The 25,664-nt window shown below is 41.9% G+C and overlaps 1 protein-coding gene across 3 annotated transcripts in view; it reads left to right on the forward strand.

Moving 5' to 3' along the window:
- LOC128367021 (intermembrane lipid transfer protein VPS13B-like) overlaps positions 1–25,664 on the forward strand; it is a 326,938-nt gene that overhangs the window by 233,595 nt on the left and 67,679 nt on the right. For all 3 annotated transcript variants that reach the window (XM_053327805.1, XM_053327806.1, XM_053327807.1), the window contains exons 35-39: positions 2,994–3,347; positions 4,114–4,528; positions 4,805–4,942; positions 11,434–11,829; positions 25,429–25,631. In XM_053327805.1, the coding sequence (XP_053183780.1) occupies positions 2,994–3,347; positions 4,114–4,528; positions 4,805–4,942; positions 11,434–11,829; positions 25,429–25,631 (1,506 nt within the window). The remainder of the gene's footprint in view (positions 1–2,993; positions 3,348–4,113; positions 4,529–4,804; positions 4,943–11,433; positions 11,830–25,428; positions 25,632–25,664) is intronic.

Below are 25,664 nucleotides of genomic sequence, written 5' to 3' on the forward strand. Positions count from 1 at the left end.
TGTGTGTGTGTGTATTCGCACGTTCGTGATCGTGATCAACGAAGTCCAGAGAAAGATTGCATTGGGATCTGGAAACAGCGCTTCAGTGCAGCTATTATATAATATAATAGAAAGTAATGGTTGGAAAAGGGGATTTCAGCTGGGACCAGGCCTGTAGCTACAGTGCATGTTTGTATTCTGAATTTATTGCCCTCTGTCAATGAATAAATTGGCGAAAGGTTAAAGCATACAGACTACAGAGCCATAGGTTTTCTGTGTATACCTGTTCTCTTTTTCTGTGAGTAAGCACAATGGGGATATAACTAAGCCCAGAAACAAGGGAAGAAGCCAGTCCTGTGCTTTAAAACTATAGACATCAAACCCTGGGAAAGGAACTGACTTCATGTGTGTTTATGTGTACATGTTTGTGAAAGTACTGATTGCATGCATTGATTTAAACTACGGTATATGAACAACTGTGCGCTGCAGTGTATTTTTTCATTGTCTCTTTTCCTCTACGCCCCCGATTGTGTTCCCCATTATCCCTTATTCCACTTGTAAGCACATCTAAATATAGACCAAGAATTTGCTTAGGGGGCACTCTCTTAGTAGTGGTGGTTAAAGAGAAGACGGGGTATTTGCTGTAATTGTAAATGCATGTGTACAGCCTAAGCTTGGGAAGAGAGACAGTAAAGCGTAAAGAGTATCTGGCAGTTTCTCCTGGCTCTTGCTCTTTCCCAGCTGCTGTGCAGCTTATTTGTCCCTTCCAACATGGGGCGCTACTTGGAGTGGACGTTTTGCCTTTGCCGAATGCCTTTTCAAATACCTCCTTACCTCAATACAAGTTTCACCCGCTTAACACAACACACATGGAGACAGGTCCAGGCCCTTTTCTGCCTTCTCTCCCCTCCCCATTGCTTGGAAAATCTTACATTTCTACAGAAAAGGAGTGCACACATCCTGTCCTCATTAGGCCAGGGAAAGGAGAAGGGATCTGGCAGGGCCAATCCTATGGAAGCCCTACACATGAGCCTGGCCGAACAGAACAGGCAGGCGGCAGGCACGCCGCGGCGTTTTATATGGCTCTTGTTCTTAGCCTTTGATGACACTGTTTAGAATAGGAAATATCTAATAAGTCAAGTATTCTGTCTAATGTGCTGCCAGTGGGTTTAGTATTTGCCTGGAGGTCTTGAAACACTATCTCCGCCACAGCAATAATATACATTTAAAATTCTCATAGAGTGGGTGGGAGTGAGCGATGTAGAAAGAGTGAGGGGGCAGCTGAGAGTACATGCTGTAATAGCAACCATGTGCAGGTCGGAGCAGGCAAGGGTGGGATAGGATGGGACACACCTTGGGTCTGTTGAAAACTCTCTTTTGTCTATGTGTCTGTATTTTTCAATTTATCATAATCATGTTTCAAGAGACAGCAGTAACTAATTGAAACTGACACTATACCCATTAACATGGATGAGGAACATGGGGGGGGGGCAGGCTGCAATAATGGAGTTACAGCATTGGACGTGTTATTGGACATGATGATGATGAATAGGCCGAAGTGTCTTTATGATGCACCTGACAAGCCTGTGGGTACAAGAGTGGTGAATTGACATGACGCAGTGGATGAATGAACTGGAACAGCCTTACATTTTTACATTTGCCCTCTCTGCCATCTCTTTTGCCATACATTTACTTCTGTTTGCCCGTCAGTCTCCACTCTAGTGTTTGAGTGAGAAGGAAATGCTTTTGTGGTTTTAAAGTGTTTTTTTCTCAGCATCTACAAAACATTTCCCATGCGCTTGGGAAATTTTTTTAAAACGAAATGCTTCTGTTTATTCCAGCTTTTTTTACCCACACGTGTCAGTTCTACATAAACATGTCCAGTAATTTATTATTTGGTAGGTAGCATTTAGTTTTATATGTTTGTCTCGTTCCTGTCCCATGGGAGTCAGTGGCGGCTTCTTTATAGTCATGAAGATGGCATGCTTTGGTAGCAGAATAAGGATGCCTGTTTTCATTGTCGCTTGAAACCCAGCAACCTACTCACATTGATTTATATCATCTGTCACTGCAAGCTTTTTATTGCCACAACGGCTGGAACTCTCCCGACATCCGTTAGTCAGAGCCAAGCATAAAATCTCTGTTGCTTTATACACAATACCACAGTCACTGCACGAAACAATTCGATTTACCGGGGTGAGGCCCTTTTTTTTAAAGACATTTCCAATATTGTAAGAAGTGCAAAATGATTTTAAGACCACAGAAAAAGTCCCAGAGCATGCCTTTAATGTCTCTGCGGCTATACGATTCTCTCCCGCTTTGGTCAATTTGTCCATGGTTTCAATCAAGCAAGTTATTTGGTTTATGTCCTCTTGTAAAGTCTTTGCACAAAAAAACCCTCTCATCCATTTGTATCTGATGCTCTCTGAATGCTAACAAACCATCTTGGTTTGGTTTGAGATAAAGCATTCTTTGATGCAAATTGAATTCTCATGTTGGTCACATTATCAATATGTTACTCATGTTTAGAGGTGTTTGTGTAGTTACACAGTTAATAATCTCATTTGACTTTTTAAGGTAGCCCTTAAAAGTCAAATTACATTACCTGGAGATCATGTTTTCTATCTCTACCTTTTGGGGGGAAAAGTCATTATTTTGTGTCTGCAGTACAAAAGTCAGAACCAAACAAACTGCATTAGCTACCGCACCAACAGAGTACTGTTTAGTATTTACAATAGGTACAAATCACATTTTTTTTAACCAGAAACAGAAACTTTGCTCTGGTTATTATCCTCAGTTATCTGCTACTGTAGGCTCTTTTTCTCATTCTTTCTCTTTCTTTCTTCTTCACTGTGGTTGTTCTTGGAAACCTCTGCTCTGCCTCTACAGGTTCAGGCAAAGCCCTTCATTTCCAGTGCAGCCACTCTCTCTCCTCATCACTCTCATTGTTGATCATCCAAAAAATGTTTTATGAGTATGATCACAGCCTGACCTTTCCTTGTTTCTATTTACAGGTGCGTCGACATGAGCAAAAGCGTGGGGCTCGAGACTCTGCAGCAGGCATCGACTCCTCGTCTCGTCACAGTGGGACGCACACTGGGACTGGGCAGGACAGTGGCTTTGGCAGCGACAGCGCCCGCATCCGCATTGTCCAAATAGAGCAGCAGAGCGGGACCAGCCACCACTGCATCGCACGGCCCTCCCACAAGTCCACCATCACCAAGAACCTAAGCTTTATCCCTTTTGACATCTTTCTTACTGCTAGTAGGTTGTCAGTCATGACCTACACATGCTCCAGTCCCCCAAAGACCCTTTCCTCATCATCAGACACCCCCAGTACACCAGAGAAGATGGAGACTGGGGATAAGGTAAACAAAAGGCCTGTGACATGGAAGCTCTCACATGAGTCACTTCTTGGATCTGTCAGTTGTCCATGTGTGTATAATTATTCACACCATACACAATAACAGGATGTGTCATTTATTAGTATTGCAGTAGTGTACATGTACAAAACACTAATATTCTACTATTATATTTGAAATCAACTTAATAATTTGGAATTACATTATGTTGTTGATGAGAGTAAATTCCAAATGTCCAAAACAATCATTTAACATGTATTTGTACAGTAACTCATTATGTCAATCTGTCACTGCCTATCCAGCCTATACTATAAACTTTATATATATAAATAGGATGAATAAATAGAAAAGCTATTCTTTACACATAGTCAGAGGTAATGTTATCCAAGCAGATACAAATCTGAAAGACTTTTTACTATATCCCACACAAAATACAGAAACAAATAAATACTGCAGCACTCACAGTAGTTCAGAACTGTGAGGTTTACATTCCTGGTAATAAGAATGTCTTTTAGACCACATCTTAACTCTGTGGCCATTTTATTTGGTACAGCTTGTTATTGTGAACAGCCAGTCCCTCCAAACAGTGGCTGCAACTCTTTACATGCAATGCATGTCAAGCATAAGGATATGGTGGATGATGCCAGGATGCTCCCAAACTGCAGGAGTGTTTCCAGCATGTTATTGAATCAGTGCCTCAAATGATCCCATTAAATTCTATGTAAAGCGAGATTCTGCACAGTACTAAATAATCCCTCTAAACCTGCTTTAGGTGGGAAAGAGTGCCCTCAACCAGCCTGAGATCCTGTCCGAGTCTCCTCCACCCTCGACTTCGCCGACTCCAGACCCCGCTCCAGCTGCTCAGAGTTCCCTCGCTGGCCTGACTGCTGAGGACATCCTCAACAGCAACACCTCCCAGCCGGCTTCCCCACTGCTGAGAGGCAGCCTGCTCTCCCTGGACGGCCTGCCCACCCCCAGCCGCTCCTCAGCACGCCAAGCGTTGGGTGTGACGGTGGTGAGGCAGCCTGGGAGAAGAGGGGCTGGAGACCAGGTGCTGGAGCCCCTGCTCTACCTCCAAGTGATGCAACCTTCTGCTCTGCTCAGCTGCCACCACCGGAAGCAGAGGATGGAGCTGTCTGTGTTTGACGTGTCCTTAAGAGGAGTAGCTTCTGACTACAAGTGCCTAGGTAAGAGAGATTAGGCAAAGTGAATGGACATGTTTGGTTGGGAAAGAGGTACCTCATGGATTTAAGTAAATGGCAAAATTCAGATCTCCTGATCAAGATGAGATTAGACCTTAATTATGGTACAGGAAAACTTCACTACCAACCCATTATACCAACGTATCAAGCCTAAAAGCATTTTGTTTTTGTTTCAGTTTGTCCTGTTCTCTTCTTTTCCCCATGCCCTTTTTCTCTTCTCTCTGTCATTGTTAATCACTTCATCTGTCTTATTCTGCCCAGACCCAGGAAAGACTTTGCCAGAGTCTCTGGATTACAATGTGTTTTGGCTGCAGACGGTAGCAGGCGAGGTGGACAGTAAAACAGGCATCCCTCCCCCTCTGCTCTGCCTACAGATCAAAGATTTCCTCAATGGACCAGGTGGGGATCATGCACACACACACACACACACACACACAAACACACACTTTTCGACACATGCAACTTCTGTGCACTCACGCTAACGTTCTCGTTCACTGTTTTAAAGCATCCGTTTCACATTTAATTCCATTCCAGGGAAAATGTTTGCCTCTTTGAAGCAGTAAGAAGTGCACCCACACATACACACATACCAGAGGCAAACACAAAGGTCTTCCTTTCTGCTCTTTGTGCAAATGATGAGCAATCTAAATGATGTCGTGGATGTTTTCTGCAGGAAGCGGACTCATATCACTAATATCAGTCACTTTGAACTGCAGCCCACAAGCTCCTGTGGATTTGAGTGTGTGTGTAACTTCAGGGTTTTGGGGATTTTCTTTTCACAGGATTTGGTTGTATATTTTTAGACTGATATCATATCCATATGAGTAGCTTAAAGCTAAGGTTGATGACCTAAGGGTGTGGCTGACATGTTATCCAAATACAAGCACTGTGCATAAAAGTGTGAGTGGGCTTTTGAGTGTTTGAGTGTGCGCAACCTTTTTTATCCCTATGAGGGTTTCATGGAGAGTGTGTGTAGGCGCAGGACATCCTTCAGAGTTCAGCTCCCTGTTCCTAGCAGGCCAGATGCTGCAGATGCAGACACATACAGACACCCAACTACAGACATACTCTGACATATAGTGTGTCTTTTTTTCCACCTGCATACAATCATGAGCACACACTGTGCATGTGTACAAAATGAAGCTGAACTGTAGGTGTTATTGATGATGGTTTGAGAGAGATTGTAGCCCCCACACTCCCCACCCCTTCCCACACTCCCCCTCTAGCCCACACGCATCCCTTCCTGCTGTCAGCAGAAAGCCCTCAGCTTCTCAGTCCACCTGGAATCACACACAACAGCACACAATGCAGCTCTCTGTACACCACAATACAGCCACACAACACAACACCAGTGTCCAAGTACCCCTCTGCTCATTCCAGATGACGCCAGCAGTCAAATCATAGTGAGCATGACCTTTCCATGAGGCATGAATTACATCAGGTTTTCAGTCAGGTTTTGAGCTTATATGGTAAATTTGATTCCTCTCTGATGGGGATCCACTGTACACAGGAGAGGCCAGTGGATGCAGTGACTGGAGAGTCTTTTAACGTAATGAGCATGAATTGACCCTTGGTCTCCCTTTGGAGGGGAGCAAGACAGAAGAACAGCAGTAGATGTACTGTAGTATCTTATCCAAAAATTAATTTTTCAACAGGATGTTTCACTAAGCAGGGTTACTGCCTGCCATATGTCTCAAGACAGTTTATATTATGCTGTATGTACCTCTGACTCTAGTTTGCAGTTGAAGAGCAGACGTTCGCATTGTGCAATTACAGTCAGGTGTTTTCCCTTGAACTAGTCAAGAGCAGAGCTATCCTTGTCTCTGTAGGATAACTTCATTCATAATCATTCACATTCATTCTCCTCACATACACATACATACAAACAACACAATCCCAAATGAGTCAGACAGGATCCAGGCTCAGTGTGAGGTTGCCCCCAAGGTCAGACTATGCTGGAAATATCTGGAATTGACCACACATGCTACCGGTTCCCCTTCACCCACACAGTTACACACACAACCACACACACACGCGTACACTCATATGTTTAACTGTGTTTGGTTAGATTACGCCGATGGAGAATATCATCCTCTGCAGGGATGGAGGAGCAGAGGAAGAAGTTACAAATATCCGGCGATCTGTGCACTGATGCTGCCTTTTGTTAAATATACAAGATGCAAGATGCCTGTGCTCAGTTGTCAGTTGTTTGGAATACCCAAATATGGATATAAAACAAATAAGAGTGCAGCCAAGATGAGAGAATGAATGAGGATGGGATTCAAAAGAAACTGTGCGCATCCAACATTTTATTTATGTATCCCCTGTTGTTTTCACAGATGTTTTATTTGCATGTGCAACTCCTTATAACTGTCTGTCGCTGTGTGTGTGTGCTGTGATGTGTATGTATCATGTCTGGCGGCTCTACTTTGATTTGACAACGCTTCACATTTGATTTATTTAAACGAGGCGCAAACGGAGAGCAGACCACCGTGAGGCCACATCGTGCCGTGTGTTTACAGCAATATGCTCGCAATTTCGGCAGCATTTATTCCGCAGGACCAATCAAAGCTGCCCTCCCAAGGATGCCGAGTGGGAAACACTTGTAACATGTGTACTGTAAACTGGATGGTGTTTCCATGCTGACCCTCATTCAGCAGCCGCTCATCACATACACACAGGCGCAGGCATAAACACAGCTAATGCAGATACATACAGGAGTTCAAGGCTTGACCAGCCAACACATACATGAAAAAAGATTGACCAGCGTGCTCACACACAAACACACTCAGACATACACTTTCCCTCCCGCCCTCCCTCACTTCCTCCCTCCCTCTCTCATCTTTCCTACACGGTTTCAGTCTTGGAGAGGGTCAGTGAGCGAGTGCAGAGATGTAACTGCTACCACTTGGAGACGAGAGATCGGCCCTCCCTCCGTAGAGAGGCAGCAGGTGATAGATTAGCTAGAACAAATTGGAACCATTACTCTCCCGTGTCCCTGGTTCCCGTCAAGCTATGCCTTCTTAGAAATGTTGTCAGTTACTGTATACAAGCCTGTGCCCCTCCGAACCATCCAGAACCACTCTAATTCGAATCAGATGGCATCAGAGGCTCATGTCACTGGCCTTACTAGGTATGAGGCTTTTTTTGTGACAGTGGGATTCTACAGATACCCCTCAAACATTATTGGTCGCGCAAAAACACAGCCGTGCACACATATACCCTTCACATGCAAGCTCTGTGTAATTGGACACATTGCCACCTGCGTCTGACACAGGCTTTCTGCTGTCAAGAGTCAAGCGTAAAAGTCAGCCAGAGAATCAAAGGTGGGGTGAGAATGAAAACAATGTTTTGTGGTGATTGCACACACATACACATACACACACACATATACCCAACACCAGGTTCAAAGTGGGGACGGCGTCATGCATGACCTTGCCAAAAAAGGCACGGTAACCTGGGTAATAAGCATATTTGATCTCCTTCCACCACTTTGCAGAGATATCTGTGTGTGTGTGTGTGTGTGTGTGTGCCTTTGTCAGACCTTGATCTCCCACTTTCTCCGGTGCTAATAGAGGCTGACACCTGAGAAGGGCCAGTCTATGATTCCCCCCAGCCTGTTCACATTAAGGCCTGTTCTTTAAAGGCATGTGAACACCAACACCACCTCTCAACCTCCAGGCTCGATGCCCGCTCTTTGCACAGGCCTTCCACTGACAGTCTTCACCTTAAAATAGCTGTTAGTCTTACGGCTGAAGCTCAGGTGTTCCCAATAAAAACACTTGTGTGTGTGTGTGTGTGTGTGTGTGTGTGTGTGTGTGTGTGAGTGTGAGTGTGAGTGTGAGTGTGTGTGTGTGTGTGTGAGTGAATGCCACTGCTGAAAAAGCCCTCTTTTGGCTCCCTGTGCTTTGCGATGAAAGTGCCACCACCTTTCTTTAAATTATTGATATTTCCTTCCTCCTTTTTAAAAAAATAAACTCTCCAGCCTGTTTTGGCTCTACAGAAGGTTAACAGGTACATTTGAAAGTGGAGTTAAATAAAATTGTCAAAGTGGAGAAGTAGATAAAATGGTTGTGGTTTTCCAGGTACTTTCTCACTTCTTCACTTTCATGAGGTGTGGCGGTGAAAAGAGGCTCAAAGTCTTTATCGCAGTGCTGCGTTACATCTTAATCCACCAATATAGGAATTTGCAGCTCAGTATGTAAAACTTATAAGTCTGTCATGGCTTGTAAATAGTTACGTTTTCTTCTTTAAATTCTTTTCCTGTTGTGAGGTTTTAGTTTCCTCTTTTTATGCGTCCTTTGCCTGAATAGTGAAACCATATGGAACATCACTGTAAAGGCTGTCTCATACATACTCACATATCAGCTCTAGAGAAACAACCGAACTCAGGAAAATGACACGGATGTACTCAACATGGGGCCATATAATGCTGCGATGTGATTTTATTAGAATTCTGTGAAAGATTCATCTTTTGACATTACTCCACTGCTGTAAAACTGAGCTGTATCAGTTGCTGGAAAAGCCAGGAGGAAGCATTATGATTTTAGAACTAATAAACTAGCTTTACTTCATTTTTTTGAGAGGTGGGGTTTATTTATTTTTATTTTTTTCAATTTATTATTAATTGGGATAGTTTTAGGCAGCAGGCATAAATCTTTTTGATGGAAATTATAGTATCCTTGCAAGCACAGTGTGGAGTTAACAAGCAATTAACTGGAACATGTTGCTATGTTATTGTCTGTTGTGCTTCTACAGTATAAAAGCAAATGGTTCATTCCCTGCCCATTAATACATCCATGTGGATGCGGAAAGCAGCATGTGGTAGGTCTAATAAAAGAGACAACTCCCACAATCATGACATAGTTCTGACTTATCGTTTCTCTCTTTCTGAAAATCTCTATTACAATATACCATTATATAGATTTGAATCTGTTTGAACCCATGTCTACTGAAAAACAATAAATGTGTTGTCACATGCTGCTAAAAGTGCAGGGAGTTAATTAGGGTTATACTGTAGCATGTTCATCCATTGCTTTACTCACTCAGAGGTTATTCAGTTCATAAATCAGAACTGGCTAGGTGTCGGGGTAGGGTGGTTCATTCAGGGTGGGGGCAAAAAAGGACCTGAGGATGGGGGGCGGGGGGGCAATCGATAAACAGGACCAGCTCTCACTGTGTGGAGAGTCAGGCAAGGTCCAGGCTTCAGCGTTGGCCCTGACTGGGTGATGAGAGACAGCTTCACGTGATTACAGCTGGGGTGAGGTTGATTAGGCTGACGGGTGAAGGAAAAGGAAAAGACAGAAAGGATTGAGGAGGAGAGAAGAAACAGAAAGATGGGCTACATGAAACCGAGGGAGGAAATTAAAAAAAATGGTGAGAGAACAGGGGAGGGGAGCAGAGGAACCTGGATGAACAGCTGCATGCAGGCTATTTATTCCACCACTGGAAAGTTTCCTGGTGATAAGTCAAGTGGAAATGATAAGCTACATTGCACAGCAAATTCCACCTATCTTTCCTCCAGTTCCTCTCTCCAGCCATCCTTCCATTTGACCATGTGCCTCACTTCCACTGGATTAAATGAAAAAGAATCCTGAGGGCGTGTGTGTGTGTGTGTGTCTGTGTGTGTACACATATGCATATATGCATGCACGTTTGCCTCTCTTGGCAGCACTTCCACTCATGTCATGTAGTGCTCCTACCTGGGAAGGAGACAGACGGGAGGCCTAAAACCCTTAAAAGCCTCTAAACACTGGTGCCTTGATGAGACCATGAAAAACAGCTGCGCTTGTTTTCAGCCGCTTCCCTCTCCCATCATCATGACCAAGTGGAAAAATGGGATAATGGAAGTGGTGTAAAACGGCATTGAGTTAATTCATGTGTCTCTGTAAATTCCAGTCAAGTGTTTGAAGGCTGCAGTGCACCAGAGAGTGAGAAAGAGGTTGAACGGGAGAGAGATGAGGAGGCTTGGATTTATGTGGCTGGCATGAAGGAAAGATTCTCTTCTGCTATTCCGCAGTGTCACGTTAGGATGTTAGAGCGAGAGAGCCAGTCATTTTGTGTGTGCATATGTGCACATATAAGAGACTGATACTGGACACAGCTGTCCTTTAACAGGTCTTCGCATGCAAAGCGGAGTGATTAGAAGAAGAAGAGAAGAGTTCAACATTTGATTTATGAGACGTGGTACCATGCAGTATCCCGTGGGTTAGATAGCAGCAGATCTTTCTCAGTAGGACATCGATGAAGCCTGCCTTTTCTTAAAACCCCCAAATGGATAATGTTCAGTTTATGGTGGATTTTCAAATGACAAGAGTAGATTTTAAAGAGCAAGGACCCTGGCCAACCCTGGATTTATTTCATTTGTGTCCTGGGTTAACATATTTTAAGAGGTCCTGCTTTAGCACTTTAGTAATACTAAACAGTCTGTCACTATATCGCCAATCTTAAAAAAAAAATTTAAATAAAATGTCAATTTCCCATTTGCAAATACAAAAACATAAAAGTTGGATCACCTGCAGAGCGCCAAAGACATCCAGGGAGTGTTTGCATGCATGTTTAACCTCAAAATGTACTATTCTGTCGTGAGGTAACATTGGTTTTCCCCAGTAATAAATATATTTTTTATTACCTGCCCAAAAGCATTGCTCCCTTTATTTCCTGTCCTGTTTTCTTTATCACTCACTACTTCATAAATACAAGACAGGATGAACATTAGAGATACTCCCCTATTCTTAGAGACAGCTCAGGAACTGTCCACATAGGGAGTACTTTGTATAATTTTGCTGACAGACCCATTTTGAAAACAATAGTAATGTTATTTAGTTTTGTCTCTTTTCATCGCTCTTTTCAGTCTCTCATTTTTGCTTTCCCTAATTTTCTCTCCACAGCTGAGCTGAACGTAGAGCTATCACGCCCCCTGAAAATCAACCCCACACTGGCAAAGCTAGAGCAGGCCAAAGCCTACCTGAAGAAAGTCCTACCAAACCACACGTGGAACACCTCTAGCAAACCACCATCTGCTTATTCGACCCCTCATTCATCCCCTATGAAGACGCTGCCCAAGGCCTTTCCTCCTCGTTCAGACCCCCACCATCAGACCCTGGGCCTGGGTAAAACTAGCGGCATCAAGACCGCGGCACTGTCCTTCCACAAGGTCTCTCTCCACACTGCCCAGATTGTTGTAGTCATGGAGACGGAGGCGCATCCAATGAGGCCCAGCGTGACAGCGTCAGTGTCAGCTATGACTGGAAGTCTGAATATAAAGTCGGGGCCGAGGATAGAGGGTGAGTACAAACAAACATCTTTGAGTTTTTAAAGAAACTAAAGAATGACATCGAGGTTATGTGGGCAGAGACTGATTTATAGTCCAAGGAGCACAGTGAGTAATGGTCATTGTTCTTCAGTAGCACACTTTCCACAATTTGCAGAATGAATTGTGATGAACTCTACAGTGGCATCTGCCGGCGCTATGGTTCACAGCACCAAAGATAGCACATAAATGAACATGTACTTGCCAGCTGTTACCTAATCAGCCAAATATCAACCCTCTTGTTGTCCTCAGGTCAGTTTTGACCTGGGAGTACAACAGGTGTAAATCACTCAACACTACAACAATATGAGGTTTAATTTCATCTAAATGAGGCCTACTATAATTTGCAAAAATATATGCAAAACCTATCTTAAGTTTGAATGAAGTTGGCTAAATAGGTCTAACACAGAATTCTGTGATATTTATACTTTATGCTTTATAAAAAGTCAAACCAAACTGGGTCATTTTTTTACCGGGGAGGACAAAAGTTGCACTGTCAACAGGAAGACAACAGTGTTAAATATTAATATATCATAGTTCTTCAGATCCTGAGAGACTGTTTGCTCATCTTCAGGTTTAAACCAGAAACACATAACCATAATAGTTCATTAAAGTAATAAAATATACCACCAAGAAAAAGAAAAAGATTTAGTTGTGTTGCCTGAGCAGTCGTCTCTGTTAGTGATCAGGTAAGTTCACTTAGAAACCAGAGGCTGTTATTGACCTGTGTTGTATCCCTCTAAAATAACAAGGGCCTGGCCTTAAATGACTCATTGTTACAAGTGAAAATATCAAACCAGTGATGTGATCCACTTTATTCTGCTGTATTTCAAGGTATTGCCACTTGTTTTAAGGGAATTCTCGAAACAGGTGGAGCTACATTTGAAACAACTGTAATGACCTCAGCCCATTTGGCAGATTTTATCATCTTTTAAAGAAACCACAGTTTTAAGACTTAGTAACACACAACACTAAATGTAGATGCTTTTTTGTGGTGTGTCATTTGTCTAGTAACCAACTTCACTGTGTGAGCCAACGGGAATGGATCCAGGCCCCTTTGAAAATAAATTACAGTTACACAGAGCTTCAAATATCCAATACAAAAATGCAATGGGTACAGGTTGTTCTTTTTTATGTCAGTATATAGACAAACAAACTGAAGATCTGTAATCATTTCATCTCATATTTATGTTTATTATTCATTCAGATTGATAAGTATGAAATTATGAATTTATCAATTTCTCACTATGTAGCACTAAGTCAAATTTTCCAGCTTCCACCCTTGTTTGTTGAAGAATATGTGATGCGTTTTTGGAAGATTTGACACGCTGTCATTTACTCACACAAAGGTTGGGAACCAAATGCCTGTATTGCTTTCAGTCTGATTTGGAATACACTAGATGTTTCTTTACACATGCTAGCAAAGCCCCCATCTGCCAGAAACAAGCTTTGTCAGTAAACTGTAAAGTGAGATGTTTGTGTTGGTCTTGGATCTAAAGTTATTGTGAAACTGTGAGAGTGTGTATCTGATTGCAGGGGTATTTGTGTATTAGTTCCTGAGAGACAAAGATATTTTCATGCATTTATGTATGATAGTGTGTGCGAGCGAGATGTTTGTTTTCATGTCAGGACCAAACCCTGCCCTCATCAACACTGACTATTATCCAGGAGGCATCACAATGTTTCCATTATGACAATCAGAACTGCTAATGCTAATGTAAATTATAAAGCGTCCAATTTCTTTGTGCCGTTGGGTGTGAGCCTGCGCGCTGTAACGGATGATCAAGGATCTCTTGGTTTGCATTTCAGTATTTGTGATTTTTGCAGCGTGTCGTCCAATTGGACAGCAGATGGAAACATAAAGATAAAAGAGAGCGAGGGACTGACCTGCCACATGCAATAGATAAGAAGGAATATTCACAAGTAGACAGTTTGTACCTCAGTGCCGCTGAGCAACAGATTCCCTAATGACTGATGTTGCTGAGGGACGAGGACAGAGCTGGAACGCCGCTCCCTAAGTGCCTGCATCTGTTTTACAGATGTTGTTATATAGGGTTACTTCAGATAAAATGATTGTCGAAAATTTTAATTAAAACCTCAAACAATTTACACTTTGTTTACTCAAATCTGCATAACTGCATGGTGACACAATACTCAGCGCTGCTGCCCTGCACTGATTTTCACCAGCTTTTCAGCTTTCATCCATCTTTGATGTGTTGACTTCGATAAACACTGTTGAAACTGCATATGCAATGCAATGGAAAAAGAAATGGACTTAGAGACAATTGTGCTAATATGAAAGCTAATCCCCTCCCACTCAGTTTGCTTTCAAATGACTCTACTATTTATAGTGATTGTACTTCCTTTACACATAGTAATACTTCTCACCAGAGATTTGTTAATAGTAGTTCTTTGTTTATAGTAAACACAGGAAACAGAGATTAGTGTGCAGTGAACTGCCTTTTCATGGACATGGTTTTCCCCACAATTACCAGCACCTTGAAACAAAGCCACTGCTGCTCTCAGACATTATGGTTTGACTGGACACAAATAAAAATGTTGGGATCAAGACCAGCGGTGTTTATTGACGTCGATTGGATCAGTCATCCTCAGTTTGGCTGCAAACTCTTACTGGTTGTAAGAGCATAACTTCACGTACGTCTGTTCTGATCAAGACAGTATAATAACTGCCATAAAACTAATGCTGTCATCACAAGCTGCAAAAGTTTTCTTCAGCTCCTCATACATCATGTTTGAGAGCTCTCTGAAATACCTGTGAGGTTCGAGATACTCTATGTAGATCTCATTATAGGCCCTGATATTTCATCTGTTTGACTCGGGCTTGAAAGCATGCTGAAAGTTCATGGAGAGAAGACACCTGTAAATGTTGCATGTGAAAGACTATCAAGTTTTGTCACCAAATGCCCCAAAAAAGGATTTTTTTTGTGTGTGGGAATTGGTATTTTAAAGCAAATGTCCAAATCTTCCCTCCTGAATAGTGTTTGTCTTGGCCCAGTTGTTTTCTTTTTTTGTTTCTTGATAACTTTAGCACACTTATAGATCATTGTCACAACCAGCACAGCTATTTTCCCCAAGGGCTTCTTCACATAGTGTTTCCAGATTTGTTGCCATTGAAAGGAGACAAACTGTCTCCAATTACGCAGACTGATCGTTGGTGACAATAGATGTATCTGCCGACTTTTAGCCTTAGCTGCCCTGCCTCCATCACTCACCACTCCGGCCTCTCCGGTCCACTCCATACCTCCGAAAATGGATACCTTGGAATTTTACAAAGATAAAGGTTCAGATTCTCGTCCTGTAACGTTGAGCGTTTGAGCTGCCACAATAAGTCTTTGGGAATGACCCCCCTGGGAGAGGCTGTACATGAGAGATGTAAGACAGGAGAATGTAGTATTACTACTGCTACAGTATGTACCACTACTGTTGCTGCTGTTGTTGCTCCGCTGGTCCTCAGTGGAAGACAAAGATTGATGGACCACAGCAGACCTGAGAATGATACTAGTGTGCAAGGAAAAACATGAAGGGAAGGAGGAGGAAGAGGGAAGGAAAATGTAAGAGTTGCGAAAGAAGGGAAGCAGGAGTGTGATGCAGAGAGTGAAAGGGAAAAAAAAGGAAAATTAATGATATTTAGTGAGAGTAATGTGAGTCGAGAAGGAGAAGTTACATCATATATGTAACATGAAACATAAAGAAAAAAAAGTAGCTTGAGCAGGAAGAACATCAGAAAATGTGTTCATTTGTGTACAAAAGAGCAAATGAGGTCAAGAAACAGAAAGTCACAGAAAAAGAAAGATGAACAAACACATGAAGAAAGATGAGGGAAAGGCAGAAAAAGAAAGAATGAGACAGAAAACAGGCAGTAACAGGGGTCTCCTCAGTATATGTCAGTCCACTCACCCCCACCCCACCCTGTCTTCATCAGTGTACATCCATAGCTGCAGCGGGTTGAAGACCCTGTCATCCACCCCCCTCATCCATGGAACATCTGGGGCTCTGTACCTGGTCATGGCAGCCCCCCTCTGCCAGGGGACAAGATGGAGAGAGAGGGGATTAGGTTGACAGTGAGGTGTGTTACCAGATCCTGTGTTAATGAAAAGCAAGTGGAAGCCCCGCATTCCTCCCTCCGTCCACGGCTCACCACTCCCCAAGGTAGGGGGGCATTTATAGTTCAATGAAAGAAAGGAGGGAGGCGGGCAAGAGAGAGAGAACAGATGTCTTAAGGTCCATGAAACAAGACCCTCCCTAATCTCTCAGCTCTCCATCAGACTGTCCATAGAGTGCCCCCGATTTCCTAAGAACACACACCGGCAGACTGGTGCGCACTTTGTCATAAGCATACAACAATATACTCACACTCACAAAGCTTTCTGTGCCTCTGTGGACCCCCCGCTTCTTCACGGTGATTTACTCCAGCACACTTGTAAAGGAAAACTTCTGTTCGTGCAACAAAGCGAAAACTACACATTATTTATTTATGTGTCTTTGTGTTTTTCAAGTTTTATTTTGCTTCTCGGGCCAATCTTTGAATTACAGTCATGTCAGTTTGTTTACTCTGCTGAAAGAAAGCCACTCTTTTCCATTTATCATATGATTTCTCTTTCAATAGTCTGGGAGGAGCAGAGCTGGGAAAAGCCAAACTTAAAGAGATTTATATCTGTAAATACACCCTGCAGTGATTTGGCTAGCCAACTGAGCTATTAAATAGTTTTCACTGCATTAATAATAGAAATATGTCACAGAGAAGAGATGGCGGGAAGAAACTGTCCAGCAAGGTATTTGTTGACACATGGGTGCTGAGTCAAGATGTAAGAGAAACATGTAAGATTGTTGTAGTAAATTATCTAAAGGCAAAGATCAAGATAGAAGTATTTTGCTAAAGTCCTCTGCTGATTATTATTGCACTTTTATAATACTGTCGGACACACAATAGACAGTTTTTAAAAAGGATAGAAATCGATGCAGCATCCAGAGATATTGTCTTTTTTATTCCACATGTTCTTCCATGTCTAAACCTGGTACATGCATTAGCCACAATTCAACTCAACTGCCAACCGATACTGTGGTGTGTAATGCCAGTATCGGCTAATGTAGTATTGGAGCCACTAGCCTCAAGCAGAGATGAGGAGTGGGATACAGAGGTCTGGTAACCTTATTTCTAACTCTACACCCCCAGGCTTGTTTCATTTTAAAACTTGTAGTCTTCAGCCGCAACTGACACTGACTCAAGTGACATCACTTGTCAACGTCAATTCATCAGATTTTGCACAGCTCCCTCAGGAGCCAGAAAAGACTTTAACAAACTTATAACACATAGCAGTACTCTCCATGACCTGTAAACAGACTTTGGTGTCTAAAATAGGTGGAGTTCACCTTTAAATAGTCAAAGCTCACACCTTGGTGGCTTTCAGAATGCAACTGTATCAATCTTACTTCAACAACTTCAACCCAGTAGAATTGTACATATACTGTGTAATATGTGGCCTACGGAGGATAAAGCAATGCAGCCCACCAACACAAACTGCAGCCAAAACCATGAGCTTTCTGTTTTTATCCATATCATGCTCTACTTGCCAGAAGAACGTGGCTAGAAATGTCTAAACTTCATTCCCAGCTTAACTATCACAGCACGGTCATGGGTCATATAAGGTCATAATGATTCTATAATGAAGAAGCCTTTACTGAGTCACCAGGGATTTTAAAAAGCTTCCTTTTACTAATACAGGGCTTTATTTCATCCATTACTGACCATCAGATTGCCAGGTTAAAGGAACATTAGGCCAATCTCGGTTTCTTTTTCTTTTTCTGCTGGGCAGTGAATGTCCTACTTGCAACATTTCACACACACACACACACACACAGACCACTGGAGCAAACAGAGAGGGAAAAAAGACAGCAAGCTTTATCTACGTGCAGTATTATCTTCATACATGTCAAGCTAGAAAGATCAAATTTAAAGTCGAATATGAAAACAAATCAACACATATCTATACATAATCTGCAGATGCTTTGCAACTGTCATTGGGCCCATGTGTAACCAATCAACACTCATTGCTTACTGAATTTGTAACGGCTTGGATGACGCACAGCTCCCTGCACTGTGCCATGTTGGCCGACAGTGTCCCCCGCTATGAAACCAGTTTCCTCTAGTGTCCTATAGTGGTCTTGTGGTAAGTGAATAGTGTATTTCTGTGGTGAGTGACAGTATATTACTTCTATTACTCTTACCATCCCAGACAGTCTTCGGGGGCCTCTGCTAGTTAGGTAATGACTCCTTTAGGTTTCTCCTAATTGATACCAGTACGTCCTGGAGTATAAATCAGCCAGGCAGTGGTCAGATAACGGCTGCCAGGGAGAAACCGACACGGTAAATCAGTCTCTGATTCTTTCTAATCTTACCCAAGCGTTTGCCAGAGATGTATTTCACTTTAGGAAGATTTCCATCCACCCTATCCCCCCACCACCCACTTCGTTCCTCGGGTGTCATAAGTTGTACATTAGCCTGTGGAGGATATGCTTGTGTGCACTGGATTACTAGTAAGTCTACCATGAGATATGCAGGTGTAATAATCTAAATAACCTTTTTTTTTTATGGATATGTTTTATTTATATAGCACTTTTCTTAACAAGGTTAGAAAATGCTTTACGAAAACAAAATAAAGACCAGTGTAAGCATATGAAAACAAAGTAGAGACAATAAAATGAATAAGCTCAGACAAATAAAAACATGTATCAGACATTTCCAAAAGCCTTTACAAAGATACAACTTTTAAGAAGAGTTTTAAAAGAAGCTAGTAAATTATTGTGTCTGATTTCCACAGGCAGAGAAATTCATAGCATGGCAGCTCTAATAGCAAATACGTGATCACCCTTAGACACCAACCATGACCTTCGACTGACCAGCAGGGCTCCATCTTTGGATGTGAATGGCTGAGAGGGCACATACCAGGTCAATAAGTCAGAGATGCCTTTAGGTGCAAATACATTAAAGGCTTAAAAAGTGAGTAGTAGTTAAAATCGATGCAAAATTTAACAGGCAGACAATATAGGGAGGCAAGCATTGGGGTAATGTGATCCTGCGTCTTTCTTTCAGTAATAGTAATAACAACTCGAGACAGTGTTGGGAGCCCTGGCTGATACCCAAATAAAGTATGTTGAAATAATCAAGACAACTTTTTGTAAATGTAAATCAGCAACTGATAAAAATGACTCATGGAAATTACATTTTAAGAGAGTATCTTGAGCTAGAAGAAACATGACTTGACAATATGTTTTACCTGATCATCAAAGCAGAGATTCCTTACAGCCTGCCTAATATTATTTGACAGATCACCCAGATTAGCTGCAAAAAAGCTGATGAAATTTTAAGGGCCGAATAGAATGACCTCAGACTAAACATCACTAGATTTAAGGAAGTTATTGGACATCCAGGATACAATGTCAGAGAGGCAAATTCTAATGTTTGTGAGGCTGAGTGTTGTCAGCATGAAAATGGTAAAGCACATCATGCTTCTGAATAACATGGTCGAGTGGCAGCATGTATATAGAGAACAGTACGGAGCTTAGAACAGAAGCCTGAGGGACACCACAACTTAACTGAGCCATCCAGGAAGTATTACCCAGAGCAATGGAAAAGGTTTTTTGGAGAGGCATGAACGTAGTAAGCTGAGAGCCGCACCCTTGAGATCTACCCAAGTTTCTAAGCGATGCAAGATGATATCGACTGTGTCAAATGCAACACTTAATTCTAAAAGAACTAAAGTCAAGCAGTCACCTTCGTCAGCAGTGGATCCGTGGTACTGTCTAGTGCCCTAAAACCAGACTGGAAACAGTTAAAAACACTATTATTTTTCATGAAAGATATTAGTTGGGATGACATTACTTTCTCTAGAACCATAGATAAAAAAGACAATTTAGAGATTGCTCTGTAGTTTCTTTAGGACAGGGCGTCCAATTTTGGTTTCTTCAGTAGTGGATGACTAATAGCGTCCTTAAAACCGTTTGGAAAAGTACCAGAAGCCGGAGAATTGTTTAAAATTTACAAAATAACAGGGCCAACAGTGGAAAATACCTCCTTAAGCAGTTTAGTGGGGATTATGTCTGACATGCAGAAGGAGGAGTTCATATGGGAAACTGTAACCTTTAACACTGAGATGTGATAAAACTTGGAAAAGGAGGCAGAACTAACATGAGAAATAAAAACAATGGGTTTGGCTGGATTGGGGCCTGATACTCTCAACCTTATTAATAAAATGAGCATGAATTTTTTTCGGATATCTCACAGTCAGTTACAGAAGGAGAAGTGGAGGGACCATCAATAACTAAACCAATTAACCTATGCAGAACTTTAGGATTGTGGTGATTTCTGGATATGCTGGATATTCTGCTGTCTGTTATGTTCTATTTCCGACTTGTCTACCTTCCAATCACATTCAGAGTCTTTTTAGTGCACGTGCGTGATCATTCAACCAGGGGAAGTTATTTGATTTTTATTTCCGAGTTTTAAATGGGGCAGTATGGTCGAGGGTGGTTGACTCTGATCATTAAATGAATTTAACAGAGCATCTGGATTGAGAGAAATGAATGCAGAATCAAAGGAAGATGTATTCCAGAATTTAGCTGCAGAACCAACGCTGGGAAAATGAATGTCTTGTACGGTGGAGACAAGGAATAGAAAGCTGTAGTGGAACTTAAAAAACAACAGCTTTATGGTCAGTTACCAGCACAGCCACAAAATTTGAGGGAGACCACACTTGAGAGAGACCAGATGAGAGAAACAAATCTAATGTGTGACCTTGAGAATGTTGGGCCCCTTTAACAGATTGAATGAGGTTAAAAGAGTGTATAAGATCTAAAAAAGGAGACTTGAGGGATTTGGAAGGAGCATACATGAATATTAAAATCACCAATAATAACCACCCTGTCATATTTAGGCATATCAAATAAAACTAACAGATTTAGAAGGCCTGTAAATTAAGATTCAGAGTATGGGGGCGGGGCCAGTAATAAATAAAATTACCAGGAGTTATAGGCATTTAAGACCATACTTATAAAATACAGCTAGACCACCCCATATTCCAGAAGCCCTGGGAATATAAGAATCAACCAAATCAAGGAGCATAGCCTCCCCTGGTGTCTCAAAAATCATAAAATAAATACAAATTATTAGCAACAATAAAATCATTAATGATAAAAGACTTAATAATCTCACATTCAAGAGGCCAAAGTTGTTTGGTGACAGAGCAGAGGGAGCGGACAGGACATGAATTGCACATATTTGTTACCCTACAAGGCTTAATAGAAAAACAGCGGGGGGTCTGTTATTGCAAATCACAGCGATTGTGGAAATAGCAGATGGCCAGCAGGGGGAGTAATGGACAGCACCAGGGGAAAAGGATGGCAAGGGGAAGCCATTGTCACTGAGGCTGGGGTCCTGGAGGCATCAATAGTATGCAGACTGATCACTGTGAGCAGGGTGGAGGCAGGTTTATTGTTTTGACTGCCAGGTGTAAGCTAGTGTGTGTAGATCTGTGCCTGATCAAAGTTAGTTCCCAATTAAGTTTCTTATCATTTTGACATTGTGTCATTTACTGTAGCTCAGTCAACAACACACCTGGACCAAACCCTCTGGATTATAGTTTGTGTATTTGTACCATTTATCATTGTGAATGAAAGTTTTTTGTCTTTCCATGTTTCAATATAAGAGCAAAGTGTTTGAATTTATATGTGGTTGTTTCAATAATGTCCAAAAAGGACCCAGGAAAGAAGTATTATAGTAGTATACAGAGCAAAATACTGCTCTGTGTCTGCAGTGATTGACAGTCACTAAATATATAGAGGACCCAGATATGTGCAAAGAAACCATTAATTGGGGCTAAATGGTGGTATTGAAAGCAGAGATGTTTTGTTTGTGTTTTCAATACTTCAGTGAAACAGTTTGTGTTTGACTATTTATAGTATGCTATTTTTGTAACCGTGAAAACAATGTGTTAAAGTATTAAAGTGTCTCTATGTGTATTTGTGCCATTTTAATATGTCAGGATCAGTTTCACTCAGCTCCCAATAAGCCAGTTTCCTAAACCTTAAACACATGAATTGGAGCCATGTTGAATACCCCCAAAACAACAGCTGTCCAGTTGCTCCAGTGTGTGTCTGTGTGGGTGTGATTGTGCATTTCTTTTGCATACTAGACAACCACATGCTTGACATTGACATTACACCATATTCTTGTTCCTGTGCTATGATACTTAGTTTGCTTTCTGTGAGAAGTGTTTGTATTTCTTGAGCTTGCGTGCACATTTGTGTCTGTGTTCATGTGTTTGTCTCATAAGGTGTGCTTGTATGAAGGCGTGATTGGAAGACAACCGTCGGTTCACTGGTATTCAATATTTGTCATGTCTCTTCCCGCAACCACGCGTCTGAGGTCAAAACTCTCCAGTTACTCGCTGCTGCTCTTGTATTCTTCCCAATCATTAAGCAATCATAGTCCTTCTCTTTTCTCTCTTTCTGTCTGTGTCCACATCTATCTTTTTTTGCATCCATCACTCTCTTTCTCCCCATTGTCTCTCATCTTTTTATGTTTTCATTTGTAAATAGGTTAAATAAATACTACTCTGTAGTGTATGTAGCAAAACACCAAACACTAGTACCGCCTGCTTCATCCTCAAATGTTTTCTCAGGTCTTTTTTTTTTGTTTGTTTTTAAACATTCCTTCCGCTCCTCCCTGCCTATGGCAGTACTTCACAGTTCAGCAGTGTAATGTCTTTGGGCTGTCTGCTGACGCATCTCTGAAGACGAAATTACACACTGGTAATATGGTCATACAGAGCTAAGACAGGGATGGAGAGATGATGGAGAGATGGTGGAGAAATGTCTGTCTGACTTGCCTGGATGGAAGAATGGAGGATAGGATGAGGAAAGAAAGGGATTCCCCCTCATTAAAACCACTCCCAATTAGGGTGATTATTGAGCGTGCTGGCTGCTGTTGCTGGCTTTAACACCAGGATGCTGTGGTCAACTGGGCTGTAAATGACGCATGGTGAGACAGAAGAGAATGCTTTGATATATACGTGTGTGTGTGCGTGTGTGAGTTTGTTTCCACTTGTTCACCTGGGTGTGCACAGTTACACGTCTCCATTTACGTGTGTATGTATGTATGTATGAAGACATTTGGCACATGTTTATGTACTCTGGATTATGTACAAAATGAATATCTATCTGCTCTGAAGATGCATGTGCTTGTGTCTCCTTCAATTCTTATATGTGAATGAAAGATTCTCCATTTAACAAGCCAGTTTGGGAGTGCCCTCATGCTGTCTAATAAATCCTAGCCATGAAAATAAACCTGATCTCCACAGTTCAGTGGGTAATCTCTAACAGCTCTCTCTGTGCCGCAACACCAGAAGATACTAGCAGGTAAACTGCCAACTTGTATCAACAACGTCTTTCCTTTGAGAAATGAGTCATCCCAGTATAATATTTCCCACTGAGTGATTTATAAAAGAGAAGCACTCTTTCATTGGAACCCCCCCTGGTGTTATTGGGCTCTAATGCTGAATAAGATGTTCTTTAGTCAGTTTACCAAGCCTGGAAAGATGTTAAGTAGTCATGTGTATCATATCTTCATCATATCATAGCTAGCTCTCTCCCTCTCTGACACCCTCTGGTTCAGTCTCTCGCACGCTCTCCCTCCCTCCATGTCTATGTCTATTTGTCTCCTCATTTATCACCTCCTCCCCCGCTCCCTTCATACGCCTTTCCATCTTTCCTCCAAACCCCGATCTGTCCTGCTTTACCCCAAGTGAACCCTAAGCCACTGTAGTCAAAGTCTTTGCTCAAAGCTCTTTGATATAAGGAAGGAATGTTGTTGACAGGTAAAAATGCATCAATGCTCTCAGTCAGGACTCCATGGAATTGTCCTTTCTGACCAAATGAAACCGGGGTGTTGGACATCCTCACAAAGTATTGCTTAAGAGATGAATACAATACAAAGCATGTTGTTTTTTTCTTTTAAATTTGTTAAAGGAAGCCCGTTTTTGACTGTAACGTTCACCATTGGATTACTGATGTCATATAATTCAACTTGTTTGTCTATTTTCATGTTTTAGATGTGTTTTTGTGTTTATAACAGCTTGGTATACATTCTGTTCATCCGTTGAAATTTCAACTGTCACACGGTGAAATCATAAGAATTGTGTTTAAAGCTGCTACATTTACTGACCGTACATTCATGCATTGAAACAGGTGTGTTGCTACTTTCTTCTACTTTCCCAGACTTGCAGCCAACAGACGGGAGTGAGAATTTCTCGAGTTAAAAGGCACATTTTTAAAGAGCTGCTTCTCAGGGCATTATTAGTCATCCACTGTTGAGGTTTCCAAATGGGCTGCTTCTGCTGTAGCTCCAACTGACCAGATTAGCCCTCCCATGTCAGCTGCTAGTAAACGGGGTTTCAGTCTGTTGATTTAAGGGACCGAAAGGACGAGTACAGGATAGTCTGTGACCACAGTGACACATCTGTTCACATCTGTGTTTAAATGGAAAGGACAGAGAATTTCGTCCTTCTTGAGTTGCGGCTCTTGCTGTGTTAGGTTGTTTCAGGACGAGTGGGTGTTTGGCTTCTCCGTCTGGATCTCACCAGAACTTTCTCACGCTCATCTTTGTTTGTTAAACTTTTTGATTGAAATCACATAAACACTGAGTTTGAACATGAATCTATGCAAGACTGGTGTACCCATGACTCTAGAACACCTCTGCCACAGAGGCACACATCTGTTACCCTTTTTTCCAATCAGATCAACAAAATGAATCATTTAAGATGTGTTGCAAAGAGTTTTTTGTCTTAGACCAAATATTGATACATTCTCATCATTCTAGCACCATGATTCTCAGTCTAATTAAAAAGTTCCTTTCTACATACCAGCCCTTCTAAAATCCGAGAACCTGTGCGTCTTTACAGGCCATCAGCTCAACAGTTCAGAAACACAGAGGCAACAGTAGGAACAGATATGCACATAAGTGTTAAAAAAGAAAATATTATGCTCTCTGGTTACAGGGAGCCAAGCTTTTACTGTAGCTAATAACATCTGATGAGCACAATGGTTCGGAGGCCAGTAATGTGGTTGATGTAATTGTACTGTATGTTTTGCTACTTTGATGCCACATAGCCAGACTGAGATAGTTGAATTTAGTTCAAAACACAGAGTCAAGCATTCATGCAAAGTGAGGCTCACTTATTAATGTGTTTCAGTGACATCTGGATTGGTTACACCTGTATCCATGAGCTCTGTTAGTTATTATATGTAATTAAACAGATCAATCTTTCCCTTTGAAACTAGTATTGATTTTTTCATGTTTTTCCCTATCTATTTGAACCCTCTTTTATTTTCTCCAAGATGTAATCAATACATTAGTGACCAGTCCTGCCACAAGCTATGCTGTACATATGGTATCAATGATGTAACATTTTCCCTCATCATAGTCCAGAAGTTTTTCTCTTACTGTAGTTCTTCCCTGTGAAGCACATGCCATTCATTGTTACTCCTTCTGTCTTTTTAGATGCAGTCCAGTCTGCTTCTGTGCTGCTGGAGCTGCAAGATGTGTTCGTGAGAACAGGGCTCAAGGACCGAAGCCGTCTTCTTCTGGGGCCATTCTCCTGCAGTACCTCTCTGGAGGCCCGGTGGTGTCGGCACAGCGGTAGCCCTGGACCTGAGCTCGGCCCCCCTAAACTGCTGCTGGACCTGAAGGGAGGCCTGCTGCAGGTTTGAACACCCATGAGTTGAATTCAGCATCTT

Source organism: Scomber japonicus, chromosome 10, assembly GCF_027409825.1.
Source record: "Scomber japonicus isolate fScoJap1 chromosome 10, fScoJap1.pri, whole genome shotgun sequence".
Classification (NCBI taxonomy): Eukaryota; Metazoa; Chordata; class Actinopteri; order Scombriformes; family Scombridae; genus Scomber; species Scomber japonicus.